The sequence below is a fragment of the Lissotriton helveticus genome, chromosome 3_1, assembly GCF_964261635.1.
Source record: "Lissotriton helveticus chromosome 3_1, aLisHel1.1, whole genome shotgun sequence".
Classification (NCBI taxonomy): domain Eukaryota; kingdom Metazoa; phylum Chordata; class Amphibia; order Caudata; family Salamandridae; genus Lissotriton; species Lissotriton helveticus.
This window is the reverse complement of record NC_136061.1, coordinates 67,139,583-67,159,339: the sequence shown is the minus strand read 5'-3', so window position 1 is coordinate 67,159,339 and position 19,757 is coordinate 67,139,583. Positions and strand designations below refer to the sequence as shown.

At 46.6% G+C, this 19,757-nt stretch overlaps 1 protein-coding gene across 1 annotated transcript in view; it reads right to left on the bottom strand.

Annotated features, from left to right (window-relative positions):
• AAMP (angio associated migratory cell protein) overlaps nt 1-19,757 on the bottom strand; it is a 128,877-nt gene that overhangs the window by 33,917 nt on the left and 75,203 nt on the right. The window contains exons 8-9 of the mRNA XM_078679252.1: nt 18,873-18,976; nt 6,790-6,880 (exon numbers count right to left, since the gene is read on the bottom strand). Coding sequence (XP_078535378.1) covers nt 6,790-6,880; nt 18,873-18,976 — 195 coding nt within the window. The remainder of the gene's footprint in view (nt 1-6,789; nt 6,881-18,872; nt 18,977-19,757) is intronic.

The window sequence follows — 19,757 nt, the reverse complement described above, 5'->3', positions numbered from 1 at the left end:
GAAGGTAGTCTAAATGCGACAAATGGTAGTCTGGTGCGAGGCGGGGGAGGGGGAGGGGGAGCAGGGTAGCAAGCGGGAGTGGGAGAAATAAGTAGGGTCGGGGAGTTTGTTCGCATATTTGCAAAGGAAACTGCAATAATATATTTTCAGTAGTTTAATGTGTGTTGAAAAGTGAAATTTAAAATATGCTGTACGACACAGATACATTTCTTATTGATTGTATGAAACTCCAACTGTGCAATAAATAAACCCTTTCCTAAAAATGTCTCCGTGTTGCTACCTTGCGTGTCAAAGCCATTTAAAGATCAACTAATTATTATCGTGAGGTGCGGAGGATGTGTCGTTCTTTCACCACACCCGTTTCATTTTAAATAAAAGTAGTTTAAAACAAAACACAGAGGAGCTCGACCAGAGAGAGAGAGATGCCGAGACATTTCGAATGCATACAATCGAAAGGTGTCAGTTAATGGAGGGAACATACTGAGCAAACATAAGATCTTGAAGAATGAATATACAGACGACCTCTGCCTCCTGCACCCAGCACCGTAGCTAGGAAAGCTCCTGTTTTCCCGACTGCACAGCTATTAAGATAGGTGGCTGCGTGTATGTGTTAAAGCTCCTCCTCCCAGAAGCACACTTTCGGGCTTGGGACAAATTGCTTGCAATTTGCATTTTATCTGTTGAAACAGCAGGGTCAAATAGCCGCAATTGAAAACAGAAGGGCAAATACAAATATTGGTTCCTAAACAGAACCACAAAGCGCGTTTACACGGTCTTTTGAGTTCATGCGAGTGATTTGGGCAAGAGCGAGGAAAAACAAGCATTGGCCGCGGGGCCGGGAGCGATGACGAATTTTGGATGGGGGGAGGGGGGAGTATTGCCAAGCACTTGAGAGCTAATAGAGATTTTATTACAAAGCCAAACAAAACTGTACCGCAAGTCACAAAAAGAACAAGCTTTCACTTTGTAAATAATACACCCCACCCAAATGGAGATCAGGACTTCAAGGGAACATACAATACCAGGGCTTTGGGGAGAGGAACATTTTCTTGCGTAGTGCTGTGCATTTTTGCCGCTTGGGCTCTCCGTGTCCTATAGAAAGTACAGGATCGCTCGAAAATAATTAAAGCACGCTGTCAAGGTTGAACAGCAATTGTTGAAACATCTGAATGCGCTTCCTAGGTGGGTATACACACATACACAACTTGCAACCAGTCAATTCAGCATCTAAACAGAGAAAGCACCAAGTATAGATTGCGGGTGCACATTGTCTGTTACCAGAATGCAGCCGAACGTTATTAAGAAACCGCAAAACCCTGCGATGAGGACGAGTACTCCTTACGACGAAGGAAGTCGGCAAAGCAATTCACCGGCCACGGTGAGTGACACACGCCTTCCTCTTGACATACACTGAGAGTGCAGATGGTGTATTATGAACGCGTTAAAAGCGGATATGGAACACAAGAATAAACAGAAGGGAAAATAATGTGATGGGGACCGAAAATAATGACCATAACCCTGCGATGAGGACAAGTACCCTTTACGACAAAGGAAGTCGGCAAAGCAATTCACCGGCCACAGTGTGTGACATGTGCCTTCATCCCGACATACACTGAGAGTGCAAGCGCTCGTGTATAGAGTAACGGATGGTGTATGAATGCGATAAAAGCGGATATGGAAGAACGCTACATTAAACAAGACGGAGGGAGAGAAGGGGAGGGGGGAGGAGAAATGCGACACGGCGGGCAGTGGAGGGGGCGGAGCGGGGAGAGGGTGTTAAAGCAGCCGGCTGAGGGAACTGATGTGCACGAGCTTGAATTTCACGGGCACTGCAAGGAATCGCCACGATTCCTTGCAAGTTGGTTAAAGACTGTTTAAGCCCCAATAGTCTCGCAAGCTCGATGCGCATGCGCATCGACAGGCGAGACCTAAAAAATTAAATAAATGAACTATGTAGCACAAAAAATGATTTTTTAGGCCTAGGCAGTGCTTGAGCTGTCTCTTCGAGACATGCTGTATTCAGGATATGGGCATAAAGCTCCACCCACTTTACGGCCATCTTTTTAATTGGCTCCTGTCCTTTGTAAATGGTGGCTTTTCATTGGTCAATAGGCTTAGTAGTCCCTCCTTAGTTCCGCCTTGCCTCTTCTTGTAACCTTCCATGAGGACACCCCCTGTTACATGTGTTGTTACTCCCTAGGTTTTAATTACAGCTTCAAGGCACTATTTTCTTTAAAGGTTTCAGGCAGGACACACACTTGGTCCTAAGCTAGGTTGGCAGTGGTTACTTCACTCACTAGAAAACCTCACATTTATATGAGACCATGAATACATTTCCATTAATCAGTGCCACACAGAGTACAACCTAATCTGGAATTAATGTAATAATTCTTTTGTCACATTTCAGAGCTACTAATTGTATATATGGACATAGCTATTTAAATGTACTCGCAGTACTGTCTAGGGTTGATTTACCATATCTTCTGCAGGGTGCAGTACCATACATGTCCAAAAGAGGTCCCCTTCTGGCCACACATTGTACTGAACCCTGCAACATGGCTAGGTAAAAAACATTGCCATTTATAATGCCAATAACTACAAATATGTAGATATGCAGTGCTGATGCCTTGCTCACTAGGGACCTCTAGGAGCAGTTTACAGTACTTCACCTAGACATGCAGTGCTGGTGCCTTACTCACAAGGTACCCCTTGGAGCAGCTTGTGGTACTGCACCTTGACATGCAGTGCTGGTGCCTTGCTCACTAGGGACCTCTAGGAGCAGTTTACAGTACTTCACCTAGACATGCAGTGCTGGTGCCTTACTCACAAGGTACCCCTTGGAGCAGCTTGTGGTACTGCACCTTGACATGCAGTGCTGGTGCCTTGCTCACTAGGGACCTCTAGGAGCAGTTTACAGTACTTCACCTAGACATGCAGTGCTGGTGCCTTGCTCACAAGGTACCCCTTGGAGCAGCTTGTGGTACTGCACCTTGACATGCAGTGCTTGTGCCTTGCTCACAAGGTACCCCTTGGAGCAGCTTGTGGTACTGCACCTTGACATGCAGTGCTTGTGCCTTGCTCACAAGGTACCCCTTGGAGCAGCTTGTGGTACTGCACCTTGACATGCAGTGCTGGTGCCTTGCTCACTAGGGACCTCTAGGAGCAGTTTACAGTACTTCACCTAGACATGCAGTCCTGGTGCCTTGCTCACAAGGTACCCCTTGGAGCAGCTTGTGGTACTGCACCTTGACATGCAGTGCTGGTGCCTTGCTCACTAGGGACCTCTAGGAGCAGTTTACAGTACTTCACCTAGACATGCAGTCCTGGTGCCTTGCTCACAAGGTACCCCTTGGAGCAGCTTGTGGTACTGCACCTTGACATGCAGTGCTTGTGCCTTGCTCACAAGGTACCCCTTGGAGCAGCTTGTGGTACTGCACCTTGACATGCAGTGCTGGTGCCTTGCTCACTAGGGACCTCTAGGAGCAGTTTACAGTACTTCACCTAGACATGCAGTCCTGGTGCCTTGCTCACAAGGTACCCCTTGGAGCAGCTTGTGGTACTGCACCTTGACATGCAGTGCTGGTGCCTTGCTCACTAGGGACCTCTAGGAGCAGTTTACAGTACTTCACCTAGACATGCAGTCCTGGTGCCTTGCTCACAAGGTACCCCTTGGAGCAGCTTGTGGTACTGCACCTTGACATGCAGTGCTTGTGCCTTGCTCAATAGGGACCTCTAGGAGCAGCCTGTGGTACTGCACCTTGACATGCAGTGCTGGTGCCTTGCTCACTCGGGACCTCTAGGAGCATCTTGCAGCCCTGCACTGAGACATGCAGTGCTGTTGCCTTGCTCACTTGGGACCTCTAGGAGCAGCTTGCAGTACTTCACCGAGACATGCAGTGCTGGCTCACTATGCAAGCATTTGCAATGCACTTGGTCTTGCACTACTGAAAGTATGAGCTATTGGCGTTGCATTATTATTTGTAACGCCAATACCTCAAACTATCAGTAATGCGAGACCTATTGCATTGCAAATGCTTGTCTTTTTTTTAAAGCAGAGTGATTGGCAGTAATTTGCTGGTTCGCCTCTCCACCCCAAAAAGTTAATAAAATATTTTTCAAAAATGCACTGGGCTTGGGAAATGGCGAAGTGGGCTGGAGGAGAAGCAATGAGGAGAGGGTGGGTAGGGGGAAAAGCAGCAGATGAGGGAGAGCAACACATGAGGCAGGAGATGCAATCTAGCGCGTAATCTACACGCTGCGCCGTGGGAACTTAGCAGGGAGAAACACAAGAGGGCGTGTAACACAATGGAAACAGCAACACAGAGAGCAAGAGGGAGAGAAGTCCACCAGGAAGAGAGCTGGAAAACACACACTCATGGAAGTCTTAAGCAAAAAGAAAAAATAAGTTCTGTAAAAGCGATCAGTGGAAGAAAAGTAGCCAGCCAGTTAGATTGATGGTACAGAAGCTATGCATCAGAGAAGGGGCAAACAGAAAATGGGCAAGCTGACACAAGGAAAACATTGAATATAGAGGAAGCGATTACGCGTAACAATAAAGACAAGCAATAGTAAGCAATAGGCAGGCTGCAAGCTCTTCGTAAGCCCGCAAAAGGTCTTTTGCAACTAGTCCGCATGTGCTATCTGGTGTGCACGACCTACAACCTTTACCCCTTAGCTGTAGTAGCATTTTTCCAGCTGAGGCGCTAAGCCCTTTTTTGATGTTGGAGCCATATGCATTTAATCCTTGAGAACCTTTTTTTTTTTTTTAACCTTAAAAAGGTATCCATGCCACATTTTATGTTTTTAACCAGTCATTGGGGATTCTAAAGGTATAAAGTGTTTGTGGATTCCCCTACATGGAACTGAGAAAAGAATCATAATATAGCCCTTTAAGAAAAATAGGAAAAATATGCTGTGCAATAAAGCATTTTTTTCACACACAAAAAAGGCATCAACACAAAGACTGCTGTGCTAACGTAGCCCTCTTCCAAGCTTTAAAGAGTACAATTGTTTTACAAAGGTTTTTGCACTTTTGTATATAAAAGTCCATTTAAAAAAATGTTTTGTAGCTTTAATCAACTTGCAGTTTGTGGCGGAAACAGATGTGAAACCCATGGGTTACCCGAAAAGCTATACATTTATGAAAATAAGGCAATATTTTGAATTCGCATGGTTTTCCTAACAAAACTAATCATTAAAAATAAAATAGTATGCAAAAAAAAGGGAACAAAAGAAATTGTTGATGTTTTCATGTATAATGTTCTGCCCCGACGGCAGATTTACAGAAGTAACACACTTATGTCCATCAGCCCACTCTGTTAACAGGGATATATAGTTTCCCATTGAGTGCCCAAAAGCACAAGTTAATACCTTCGATAACGATATATCTGTAAGAAACAGTAGTTAGTATTAGATTCCTTACCTTAGAATATCCCCAGGCCAAGCCATGTCTTTCCTGGGCCGGAATCAAGCATCCTAGGACCGGTTTCTGGCTATCAGCCATCTTCAGCCAGGATAGCTTGACTCCAGTGGTGTGGAGAGCATGGGACTCACGTCTGAGCATACCCATCCCACTCGGGGTGACAAATGCAAAACAACAGTTGATGGACAGAATGCAGAACAAGGTCATACATTCACCCCAGTACAGAAATCGGGGCCTAAATCCATCATTTTATTGCACTCCACACCACCCCAGTTCAGACATGGCCATATGCAAATCAGCCTTGACCCTGTGCCTCATGGGAACAGTCCAGCCCGAACTGCCAAGCCATGTCTTTTCTGGACCGGAATCAAGCATCCTAGGACCGTTTTCTGGCTATCAGCCGTCTTCAGCCAGGATAGCTTGATTCCAGTGGTGTGGAGAGCATGGGACTCACGTCTGAGCCTACCCATCCCACTCGGGGTGACAAATGCAAAACAACAGTTGATGGACAGAATGTAGAACAATGTCATACATTCACCCCAGTACAGAGATCTGGGCCTAAATCCATCGTTTTTTTGCACTCCACCCCATCCCAGTTCAGACATGGCCATATGCAAATCAGCCTTGACCCTGTGCCTCATGGGAACAGTCCAGCCCGAACTGCCAAGCCATGTCTGTCCTGGTCCGGAATCAAGCATCCAAAGACCGGTTTATGGCTATCAGCCGTCTTCAGCCAGGATAGCTTGACTCCAGTGGTGTGGAGAGCATGGGACTCAAGTCTGAGCATACCCATCCCACTTGGGGTGACAAATGCAAAAATAACAGTTGATGGACAGAATGCAGAACAATGTCATACATTCACCCCAGTACAGAGATCTGGGCAACAGTACCACCAGCATATTACTGCTTCACACTGCTGCAACACCGTCGGGGAACGGAGATTCCCCGGAGTTTGCAGCAGACCTGTGTCGGTCTGACCGCCAAACTCATAATAGGGTGGTCGACCACCGGTGCTGCGGTAGCTGAAGCGCAACCGCAGGTTTGGCTGTCCTATGGGACGCCAAACTCGTAATCACCCCTTAACCATTTCCTCACCAGACAGTGTCTATTGTCTTCAATGAAGCCATAAAAGAACCCAACATTGTAATTCAAGTTATTATGATTACGACTACATTTATTATTTCAATTATTCAGGCTAAATAAATATAGATCAATAGAGGGCTCTCATTTGTGCACATACTGTTGTCTCAAAGATTCAGGTCAGAGCCAGCAACAAACAAGACAACGTCAATATATTATATTGAGAGAGTGGGATATTCAGAACAGTAAGAGATTTGTGACAAGTTGGATGTGGTAAAGAGCATTACCTCATGATGACATCTATGCCTCAGGGTTTGCGTGGAGATGTCATAAATTGCCAGGGTTCCATCTAGGTAACCAACAGCAGCGAGGGGCAGACTAGAACCAAAAGGAGAAAAGTAAGAAGGCATCAGACCAAAGGCAGAACTTACCCAGCAAGTAATGTGGAACTCAGTAGTGTCAAGAAGGACCAAACAAAGGCAGTTGAATGAAAGACATAAGAATGGAAACAGACCAAGACCAACAACAAATCTGGTGTAGTCAGAAGGTGAAAAAGACAACTATCTAACTAAACAAGAAAGGACACAGCAACAAATGGGATGCTACAGTGCACAGCCACCAGACCATCTTTGAGCCCAGAAGAGTAATGCTGTGCCTTCATACACAGCATCAGTTTGCAGTGGTGGGTACAGTCAAATTAATGGAACACTCATTAATTCATCAACACAACACGTTTGTAGAACAGCTAGAGATGCAAAGTATTCTTATTGTCAATATCCTGGCTCTGCTTTCAAGTGGTCAGAAGCAAGATGTTCCTTCCACCGGATTCTCATAAAGCTTTACTGTTTTTAGCAACCAATGCTGTTACTCAGTGATAGCACAAAGCAACAATTAAGTGAATAAAATATTTAAATTAAAAAAAAAAAAATTTCATCACACCCTATTGGCTCTAACACATCAATGTTGTACCAGCAGTATCTTCATAGGAGGCATACTAAGTAAGTAGCTACACTACTCAAAAAGTAGTCGTTTTGAAACCCATATTTCAAAGGGATCATATGCTAATTCACAAGAATGATGTAATATCTGCAAAATAAGTATTTCATCCAGTGTAAGGCATACTTCTCAGTCTGATCCCAGCTAATCATTCTTGAAGCATGACAAAGCATTTAGACAATGGCAGAAGCCCCAAAACTCTTAGCCATTGCCATTTGTATAATTAGGACATTGTAACTGCAGCCATGGGCCATTGTTAGCCCAAACGTGTAAGTAACAACATCAGAAACATAAGTATTACAAAATGTTTTTTAAACAAAGCAAAGGTATAGATTCTTACCTGTAACTCCAGTTCTCTCATAGGGGTAGTTCCATTATAGTCATAATCGTTGAATAGTGCCGCCCATCTGCGGGGACCCGGAGCACTTTATCCAATATAACGTCTTAAGTGCTGGAGTTCACCTTTCTTCGGGAAGGCCTTGAAAAGTCACTTAAGAAAGTCATAGTGCAGCCTGAGGACCAGGCTACAACGGCCAGAATTCTTCATCTGGAGACTAAGGAAATATGTGCCTAGTACATGAAAGAATTCTTTGTAAGGGCACAAAAAAATAACCGTCACAAACCCTTTTCCTAAGAGAGAAAACAGATGAAGAAGTGCAGGGCAATGTAGCCTATAGACTGCTACTATAGGAGAAGAAAAAAAGAGACTGTGCCTTTAAGAGCAGAGATACCTCCAATATCTCATCATGCTCAGCCAGAGGCAGTTACCTCAATTCTTTTTGAAGGCTGTACTAGCTGATTAATAGCGGAGCATGAAAGTGTCTGTCTGCTCTAGCTGGGAGGAGGAAGGGTTGCTTATGACAATCATGGAAATACAGCTACGGGAGAACTTGATTTACAGGTAAGAAACCATACCTTCTCTCGTAGGAGATTTCATGTATAGTCATAAACGTTGAATAGAATAGCAAGCTCATCAAGTCAAGTCAAGTCAAAGAATTTATATAGCGCACTACATACCCAGAGGGTTTCAAGGCGCTTAGGGAGGGGAGGAGGATTACTTGTCAAATATCCACGTTCTAAGTTGCTTTCTGAATGCTAGGTGGTTCTGGGTAAGGCGAAGGTGAGTGGGGAGTGAGTTCCATGTTTTAGCAGCCAGGTATGAGAAGGATCTGCCTCCCATGGTGGTCTTGTTGATGCGAGGTACAGTGGCGAAGGCTTGGCTGGAAGAGCGTAGTTGGCGGGAGGGGGTGTAGAAGGACAGTCGTGAGTTGAGGCATTCTGGTCCGATGTCGTAGAGTGATTTGTGTGCGTGGGTTAGCAGTCGGAAAGTGATCCTCTTATTGACGGGTAGCCAGTGGAGGTCTTTCAGGTGGCCAGAGATGTGTTCGTTGCGCGGGATGTCTAATATGATCCTGGCTGAGGCGTTTTGGATTCGTTGGAGTTTCTTCTGGAGTTTAGCGGTAGTACCTGCGTAGAGGGTGTTTCCGTAGTCCAGTCGGCTCGTGACAAGAGCGTGGGTGACTGTTTTTCTGGTTTCGGTGGGGATCCAGCGAAATGTTTTTTTGAGCATGCGGAGAATGTTGAAGCAGGATGAGGATACGGCGTTGACTTGTCTGTTCATTGAGAGTGAAGAATCCAGGATAACGCCTAGGTTCCGTGCGTGGTCTGTCGGGATGGGTGCTTTTCCAAGGGCTTCCGGCCACCAAGAGTCGTTCCATGCAGAGGGGGATGTACCTAAGATGAGGACTTCTGTTTTATCTGAGTTCAGTTTCAGACGGCTGTGTTTCATCCATTCGGCAACTTCTTTCATTCCTTCGTGTAGGTTAGTTTTGGCGGTGCTGGGGTCATTGGTGAGAGAAAGGATCAGTTGAGTGTCATCCGCGTAGGAGATGATGTTGAGGTTGTGTTGGCGGGCGATGGCCGCAAGGGGGCTCATGTATACGTTGAAGAGGGTGGGACTGAGTGAGGATCCTTGTGGTACGCCACAGATGACTTCAGTGGCCTCGGACTTGAATGGTGGAAGGCGGACTCTCTGGGTTCTTCCGGTGAGGAACGAGGTGATCCATTCAAGTGCTTTTCCTTGTATTCCGATGTTTCTGAGGCGTTGTAAAAGGGTGCTGTGGCAGACTGTGTCGAAGGCTGCAGAGAGGTCGAGGAGGATGAGGGCGACTGTGTCTCCATTGTCCAGAAGAGTTCGAATGTCGTCTGTTGCTGCGATGAGGGCGGTCTCAGTGCTGTGTTTTGCTCGGAAGCCAGATTGTGAGGAGTCGAGGGATTTGTTGGCTTCGAGGAAAGCGGCGAGCTGGTTGTTGACAGCTTTCTCGATTACTTTGGCCGGGAATGGAAGGAGCGAGATGGGGCGGTAATTTTTGAGTTCGGTGGGGTCCGCTGTGGGTTTTTTCAGAAGGGCGGTGAGTTCGGCGTGTTTCCAGCTTTCCGGGAAGGTGGCGGAGTTGAAGGAGCAGTTGATGACATCTCGGAGGTGCGGTGCTATGACGGAGTCTGCTTTGTTGAAGATGTGGTGAGGACATGGGTCTGTGGGGGATCCTGAGTGGATGGAGTTCATCAGGCGGATGGTGTCCTCAGTGGAGATTGGGTTCCAGTCGTTGAGGGTGTTCAGGGGGGAGAATGTTCAGCATATGGTTGGGTGGGTTGGTCTCCGGGTTGGTTGTCGAAGCTGTTGTGGATGTCTGTAATTTTGTTGTGGAAGAATGAGGCTAGGGAGTCGCAGAGGGCTTGAGAGGGGGTGATGTCGTTGGAGTTGGCCGAGGGATTGGTAAATTCCTTGACGATGTTGAAAAGTTCCTTGCCGTTGTGGGCGTTGTCGTCAAGTCGATCCTTGAATGCTGTTTTCTTGGCCTTTCGGATTAGTTGGTGGTGTGTGCGGGTGGCGTTTTTGAAGGCGTCCTTGGTGCTAGTGGTTGGGTCTTTTTTCCAGGCCTTTTCAAGGGAGCGGCAGAGTTTCTTGGACTTCTTAAGATCATCGTTGAACCATGAGGTCTTCTTGCGGCCAGGTTTGCTTTGACGTTTTCTCAGTGGTGCTAAGGTGTCGGCGGTGTTGGATAACCATAGGGTGAAGTTGGCGGCGGCTTGGTTTGGGTTAGAAGAGTGGGTTGGGGTGTTTAGAAGGAGCGATGAGGAGATCTGGTCGATGGTGATTTTGTTCCAGTTTCTTTGCAGAGTTGGTTGGAGGTGGTTGATGGGTTTTGGCTTGTTGTAGGTGAAGTGAACGCAGCTGTGGTCAGTCCAGAGGAGATCCGTAGTGTGGCTGAAGGAGACATGATTGCTGGAGGTGAAGATGGGGTCGAGTGTGTGACCTGCGATGTGGGTGGGGGAAGTGACCAGTTGCTTAAGTCCGAGGTTGGCGAGATTGTCCAGGAGGGTGGTGGTGTTGCGGTCGTTGATCTTTTCAAGGTGAAAGTTGAGGTCTCCCAGAAGGATGTAGTCTTTGGAGGGGAGCGCGTGTGGAGTGATGAAGTCCGTGATGTCTTCACTGAATTTTGCGCGAGGTCCTGGTGGCCTGTAAAGGAGGGTGCCTCTGAGAGTGGTCTTGGGGTCGATGTGGATCTGGAAGTGAAGGTGTTCGGAGTTGGCGAGGTTGGCGTCGGAGCTGGTTGAGATGCGGATAGATTTTTTATGGACGATAGCGATTCCTCCTCCTGTGTGGCCGGTACGGTCCTTGCGTGTGATCTTATAGTCTTCAGGGATGGCGATGGTGATGTCTGGGGCAGAGGAGGCGTTCATCCATGTTTCTGTTAGGAAGGCGACGTCTGGAGAGATGGTGTCTAGTAGGTTCCATAGGTCAATGGCGTGCCTGTGGACCGAACGGGTGTTGAGCAAGATGCATTGTAGGTGGTTGGGGTCGGGAATCTGAGGTGTGATCGTAGCGGAGTTGTAGACGGTGCCGATGAATTTGCAGGAGTAGCAGGAGAAAGGTCCATGGGTGTGTCCAGGAGCGGCTTGGACGCAGTCGGGGGCGCGACCGGGGTTAAGGGCTAGGAGGGTTGAGGCATCGTAGGTAATGCGGGGGGGCTGGGCAGCGCGAGGGGCAGGGGGACTGGCGCTGGGCGCGGTCCAGGCGCGGACGGGCGTAGACGGGCTTACCTTTGGCGCACCTTCGGCGCGGATTGGGCGCGGTCGCTGCGCGTTAATGCAGCGGGCATATATGGATGGTTGAGGGGGAGAGGCGAGGGAGGGTCTGCAGGGAGGCGGGGTGGAGTCAACAACAAACAAAATGGCAGCAGTAAGCAGGCAATATCAAAACAACACAGGGGCACAGTGGAGGCGAGCGCGATGCTAAATCACAGCACAATAGCAGGCAATAATGTGTTTTTCAGGCAGCACTGACTCGGCGCTTCGCTGAAATAATGCTACTTAACAAATGAATGCTCGGCGGTCTAGCGCTAATCACACACTAGGCGCTTCTATTTAATAATGCAGGCTCAGGGCTAATCACACACTAGGCGCTTCTATTTAATAATGCAGGCTCAGGTAGGGAGTGAGATCGGCGTCAACAATACCACATCCAGGAGGCAGGGAGCAGTGAGTGGAGCGGCCGCTTCTGCTGAAAGCAGGACGGTCATCCCCCCCTGAAGCGGTGGAGTCGACAGAAACCAAAAGGTATGGACACCAAGTCAGAGATTTCTGAGAGATGCCTGTCCTACTTGAGCATCTGCTCGATCATCTTTGTCAAGGAAGCAGTGTCTAGTGAATGTGTGGATTGATCTCCAAGTAGCTGCCTTGCAAATATCCGCCAAAGGAATATTCCTCATCAAGGCTGTAGTAGCTGCCTTGTCTCTAGTGGAGTGAGCTTTGGGCTTACCAGTAAGACATTTATTAGCTAGCTGATAACAGCAGTGGATCCAAGAGATGATCCACCTTGAGACTGACTGTTTGGAGGTAGTTAAGCCTGTGCAAACTGGGCCATAATTGATAAATAACATTTGCGATATGAGAATGGACTTGGTCTTATCCAAATAGAATTTAAACACGCTCTTTGCATCCAATGAGTGGAAGGCTCTCTCCCCTGGAGAAGAAGGAATTTGAAAGAATGTGGGTAAAGCGATCGTCTGATTTGCATGGAAATCTGAGACCACTCTAGGTAGGAACTTGGGATGGGTACGCAACACTACCTTGAAAGAGTGGAAGACTGTATATGGCTCATGAGCGCAAAAGGGCCTGGGTCTTACTAACTCTCCTAGATGAAGTTATAACGACAAGGAAGGCAGATTTCCATGTGAGATGCTGAAGTGAAACCTTATTAAGAGGTTCACCGGGTGGAAGCATGAGGCGAGAAAGCACTACATTCAGCTCCCATGGAGGAGAGGGACATCTAATGAGAGGAAAAACCTTTTTCAACCCCTGTAGGGAATCTTTAATAACTGGAATCCTAGAGAAAGATTTGTGAATGACTCTTCCTGTATGCCGTGAGTGCAGACAGGTGGACTCTGATTGAAGAGTATTGTAGGCCAGATTTATCAAGGTGTAATAAATACAGGAGAATGACCTCCTCATGGCAAGAGGTGGGATCGATCTGCTTGGAGGACCACCAAATGCAAAATCTTCTTCATTTAAAGGAATAAGCAGATCATGTAGATGGTCGCTTTGCTTCTTTTTAGAATTTCCAGTCCCAAGGTAGGTTTAGATGACCATACTGCACTATCTCACAAGCCATACTGCCAAACTCAAGGAGAGGTTAGGGTGTAGTAGTTGCCCTCTGAACTTCGTGAGAAGGTCCAGCCTGCATGGCAGCATGAGATGTGGACGGATAGAGGTCCAGGAGCAACAGTTGTCTCGCCATTCTTGGGCAATGAGATCAGCTTGGCTGTCATGGTTGACAATTTGTACAGGACTGCGGGTATCCGCAGTATTGGAGGAAAATCAAAGAAATTTGTTGGTTCAGTCGATCAACAGGGCATTCCCTAGTGACCTTGGACGGTAAAATCTGGAGGCGAAGTTGCTACATTTATTGTTTTTCCGCTGCAGCGAAAAGGTCTGTAAAGAGTGAGCCCCAAAAGCTGGAGATATCTTGTACGACCTCTTCGTTCAGCACATACTTGTGTTTTTTGTCGAGAACCCTGCTGAGCACCTCTGCCTGGATGCTTTGCACACCTGGCAGATGAGCGGCTATCTGCTTCAAGTTCCTGGCGTAGAGCCAGTGGCAGACCAATTGAGCTTCTTGTGACAGGGCTCTGGACCGTGTTCCCCCCCGGCTTGTTCAGATAGTACATGGTTGTTATATCGTCTGTCTGAACAAGCAGGGTGTTGGTCGTGAACGAAGGGTGAAAGGCCTCGAGTGCCAGGTGAACTGCACAGAGTTCCAGAAGGTTAATATGGTATGTGTGTTCTCTCAAGGACCATATTCCTTTTATCTGCAGGTGATCCATGTGGGCTTCCCACCCCAGCAGTGAAGCATCCGTTACAATGGTCTTTGTTGGTTCCTGCTGGTGAAAAGACATTCCACTCAGGAGATTTTTTGGGTAACACCACCACTGGAGCGATCCTACAGCATGAGCAAGTAGGATGATCTTGTCTTCCCACTTCCTTGAGAACTGGTTCCACTGATCCTCCAAGCACTCCTGTAGGAGGCGCATGTGGAGGCGAGCATTGGGAGTCATAAATAAGCAGGAGGCCATCGAGCAGAGGAGCAAGAAGACTATGCGGACTGATGGATGGGCCGTCCGCTGGAGGTGGAGGGATTTCTGGAGAATGGATAACCGTCGCTCCTCCGAAGAAAACACCTTTTCTTGTAAAGTGTCGATGGTAGCTCCTAAGTAATACAATATCTGGCCTGGAGTTGACATGGACTTTTGTGAAGACCCAAGCGATGTAGCAGATCACAAGTCCACTGGAAAAGTTCTTGGGCTTCTGCAAAGGTGGAGACCTTGATCAGCCAGTCGTCCAAGGACCGACAAAGTCTGTGTTTCCGTAGGTGCGCTGCCACCACCACCATGCATTTCAAATAGGTCCTGGGAGCTAACTTGAGGGCTAATGGTAGCGCCGCGTATTGGTAGTGGGTCTGCCCCCACAACGAATCTGGGGAATTGCAGATGAGACTTTGCGATGGGAATATGAAAATAAGCATTGTGTAGATCTATTGAACAGAGCCAGTCTCCCTGTTGAAGTTGAGAGTATATTTGATGTAGAGCAAGCATCCACAATTTTTCCTTTCGGATCCACTGGTTTGCCATTCGGAGGTCTCGTATAGGCCTGAACTCTTCTCTGCCCTTCTTTGGCACGTGGAAATATCTGGAGTAGATACCGTGACCTTGTTGGTTTCGAGGGACTGATTCCACAGCTTTCTTGTGGCATAGTGTTGACTTCCTCCTGTAAAAGCCAGAGGCGAGACGTGGACGACCTCGGTGGGAGGGATGGTGGTGAGGCAGTACATCTGAGACAATAGTCATGTTTGACAATATTCAAGACCCAGGAGACTGTGGTTATGCGTTGCCACTCTGTCAGGTAATTTGCAATACTTCCCCCTACCGAGTGGGTAATGGAAGCAGATGAAGAGAGGATTCAGGGTTTTGATGCCGCGGGTTATCGGCCTGGCTACAGAGAGGTCATATGAAGCCATGCATGTCTACGTAAGGAGACTCTGTGATAGTAACTGTGGGCGGCTAATATCTATGAATACGCTGCCGCACTGATGACCTGGTTGGAGTTCATAGCTCGCTCCTGGACGATTTCCAGGAAATCCTCCCGGTGTTCTTTTGAGAGGTGATCCACGTAGTGGAGAATAGAATCCCACAACACACGGTCGTACCTTACTAGGAGGGCTGTGGCGCTGGCTGTATCATCAATCTTAGTGAGGACTGAGGTTGAGGGGAGTCTGACAAGGTAGAAGAGTATACCCTGGTAGAAGAGGTTGTATCGACATGGCGATAAGAACGTGATCTTGACCTGCACTGAGATTGGCACTGCGACGGAGTGGCGTGATGTAGAGGAACATGAGTGTCCATGGCAAGAGTGATGGCGTGCCCTTGAGCGTGATCTCCTAGGCGCTGGTGTGATAGGAACAAGAGGGACCACAGGAGGTGGAAGGACAGGTGCCGGTAGAGCTTGCGGCGGTAGTATTGGAAGTCGAGGTACTGGCAGAGGAGGCAGAGATGGTATCGCCGGAGGTGGGGGCCCTGTTGGAGCCGATGAGTCTGACTGAGGAAACACCGGAATGGGAGAAGAAGGTACCTCTATGGGAGATGGAGATCTGGAATGAAAATAATCAAATTAGGGGTAGATTCCCCTTCTTTTGGAGGGTTTTCGCTGTCTCCACAATATTGATGATCTTCTCGACCTCTGTCGTCTTCAACTGTTTTTGATGACTGTCTGCTTTTTGGCGTCCACCACTGTCGATGTAGGCTACTCAATGTCGACCGGCTTCTCGATGTCGACCACTATCGTTGTTGTTTGGCTCTCGACATAGACCGCCTACCTCTCGGTGATGGCGATCAGAATCCCTCGACACCAATCTTGACATCGGCTTTTGGTGTAAAGTAGTTCTCAACGTCACTTAAGTGATTCTTGACGATGAGCGTTTGTACGGCATTGAGCCAGTCAATGACGGCGAGCATGTCGGCACCTTACCTCCTCTCGACATCGACCGGGACCGATAGAGTTTTCTGCAAGAAACACACCTCTCAGATCTTCCCACATCGACTGGAGGTTGAGGGAACAGCTCTGGTGGAAGAGTTGCCTCCACCTAGCTAAAGGTCCCACTGGCTTCTTACTGTCGTCTTCTTTCTTCCCTTCCCTGCAGGTAAATCTTCTCCCTGGGTTCGTCTGGGGAAGGTCTTGCAGATTTCACAGGAAGGTGACAAGATGATAGACAAATAATACGGACCTCGTGGGGGTCTGTTTTGGCCTTTTTCCAGCCACAGCAAGGACATTGGTCAAAAAGAGATATCATTTTAAATAGGAAAAAAAGCCTCTTTCCTGTCAAGAAAAAACTTCACTCAACAAAGAAAGACAAAAGACGTTGAGTGAAGCAAAAAACACAGAACTTTGAAGTTCTATATTGAAGAAAAAAAACTAAAAAGGTTGAGTTCAATGCTCCGAGGATCCTGTAAGCAGGAGCCAGAAAAAAGAACTGGCTTAACTGCCTGGATGAGCATGATGGGATATTGGAGGTATGTCTGCTCTTAAAGGCACAGTCTCTTTTTTTTCCAATTATAACAACAGCCTATAGCTCCATTAACCTGCACTTCTTCATCTTTGCTTTCTCTCATAGGAAAAGAGGTTGTGAAGGTTCATTTTCTGTGCCCTCATGTACTAGTCGCGTATTTCTTTATAGTGTCCGAGATTAAGTATTCTGGCCATTGTAGCCAGGTCCTTAGACTGCATTATGACTAAGTGACTTTTCAAAGCCTTCCCAAAGAGAAGCGAACTCCAGTACTTAAGAAATTATATTGGAGCAAGTGCTCAGGTGTTGCCGCAGATGGGCAGGAGTATTCAACCCTTATGACTATACATGGAAATCCCCTACAAGAGAAGTGTTATTTTCCAAAATCCTACCTTCTCAAATAGTAAGTAGATATGTTTTCTTCTTTGTACAATCAAACAGAATAGTTCCTTATTTTAGGTCATGTATTTAAAAACTTTTCCCGGTTAAAAAGAGGCACCATTTTAAGGCTAAATGCACCAAAATAATCATGTAGTATAAAATATCCACCTCTGTAATATGGGCGAATTTTGCCATCTCTCGTAGTCTGATGATATTTGCAAACCATTCGGCTTAGTGGCCAAATCCCCTTCAAGGCAACACTGGGCCATATTGCATTGTTACTATAACTATCTATAGCTCTACATTGGATGGACCCAAACAGTCATCGAAAAAAAGACCGATTGACGGAGTTAGAGGAATGGGCTAGCTCGGAGGAACCGCCTCTTAAGTCGGCAAGAAAGGAAGGTCAGACTACTGCTGAATGGAAGGCAGAGATACTCCAACAAGATAAATACTCTCCATGACTTTTTTGAAAAAAGGAGAATGTGTGTTACTAGATTACAGGGATATGGCAGGAATAAGCAATTAATGGAACAGAACAGCGGAAGAGGGATAATGTGGGATGGAGATTCAAACTCTGGGAAGGTTTGAGAATTCAACCTGAGGTTTTACTCTCTGCCAAAGAAACAACTACTGGACAGAGTTACACAATACTTGGCATGAAGACCGAGCTCAGATCACCTGAGACCCTTTTCATGGTTTAGTGAAAATACTACATTTTAGCAATATTTCCACTGCTGGGATGGTGACCGATTTCTTTTTACATTTTATGAAATTAATGCAGTTCAGAATAATTTTCCCTCGGTTTCATTACATGGCAACATGTCACCCTTTCCACTTCGCGAAGATATGACTCCCTCGAGCATCGTTTCATTGTCATATGAAGGGGTGAGCTGGGGCTAAAATGGCCATCAAAGTTTGCCAAAGTGCCACTCCTAATGAATAGTGGCTTAAATAAAATGATTAGAGTCTCCATCTCGCTGCCAGCTGGAACACTGTACAGCACGCGTAAGTCATGGACACCTAGGAATTCCAGCAGACTACGTAAGAACTTAGGCCGATTCTATTGAATCTGAATCATATTAATGGTCTTGGTCACTAGACTAAACCCCAGAATGACATAAGAGTTCATCGATCTATTTGGCTGTGGGTCCAGATGCCAGCACTGCTTATAAATGCTTACAAGTGTTTCTATGTTCTTAAAACCAGTGCAGCAACCAAAATACGGGCCTCCAGTGAAGCTATAATCCAGCATGATTCAAAGTATTCAGAAACCGTACAGCTCGTGCTTTGTCTACCATCTTCTACCCTCCAGTTAAGCTGCTTCATATCTATTATTTCATAAATCTGGTATCACTAGTTGCCTCAATAAGTGCAAGAAAAAGGGACTAGGTGTGTTCCATGGTGCCAATAACTCATCTTCTGCATCCTACTTCCTTCGAATTTCTGCACATTGGGTATTGAGGCATTTATTGACTAGAACACAAGTATCTGGCAATTCTGCAAAAAACAAAATCACAAGTTGAGCAAACGCTGGCAGTTCTACGATCTTTCTCTTTGAAGAATACCTTAGTCAATCAAATTCTGTTAGGTTGGCAAGCTGGTACAGAAGATATCCCAAGCAATATAATTACTTCTATATTCCACTCTGCTGAAACTGCATCCTGCTAGGATGCCCCATCTCTTGTACTGCATGGCCCTCCAATATCTTAAAGTCCAACAAACACATTGCCGTTTTAGTAAATAGGATCTGTTACAACAAAAAATGTGGTCAATATAGTCAGCGTCTCGAGATTACAAAGTCATGATCTCACTCACCAGAACACTTGTCCTCAAACCTCTCATCAACCCCCTTCCCAAAGAATCCTTACTTACACGCTGCAGAATCCCAGAGATTCCACAGAGTTCGAATCTGTTTCACCTGCTTCCCTTGTGGATGCCTTGGACACGTTGCTTTCAGTTTTAAATATCCCAACAACCTGGAGTGATAGAAAGGAAATAAATGAAAATTAAGAGAGAGAGCCACACATACTAAACTGTTTCTCGCCATCATATATCCACAATGTGAATCATAATCTGGCCTGCCCACCTACACCCCAAATGCCCCTCATGGATGGTTTGTTTAGATGGCTAGTCTTCTGGAATGATTCCCATTCAAGACTATTATTTGTCTGTCCATAAAAAACATAGTCCACTGCGAGTTATCACTTTTTTTCTGCATGCGGATGCAAAGGCAAATCCAATAAATGGCTGATTCAACTGGTGATTTCCTTCAGCATCCCACAGAAAAATCACCAACCGCTAGATTTTAGACTAGGGACAGCTGTTTGAGAGATGCAGGTGCCTAAAATGTGATTCCCAGTTGTGCCAGTAACTACTATGCCCCCCCAGGCATAGGTTCTGGGTCTTTGGAAATAGTTCATTTTGTGGGTTTGGAATCTAGATTACTTTGAGTGGGAATGTTTCAGTTTAATTATATTGTTGGCAGATACGCAGACACCTGGCCTCACACCCAAAGAGCTGTCCTCAAACTCCCCAACCAACAATAGCCACTGAGGGGCTGAGACAATGGACAGGCATGTCAGATCAGACATATCAGATCATCCTTAAATCATTTACATTGGCGGTATGTACCATTAATAAAGACACAAAGGTTTCTGCAAAAGGCAGAAGGCTCGTTACACATTGTGGCCTTGGTCTGGTGGGTGACGTTTATCGCCACAACATGGAGATGTATGGTGTAATGCTTGATAATGTACT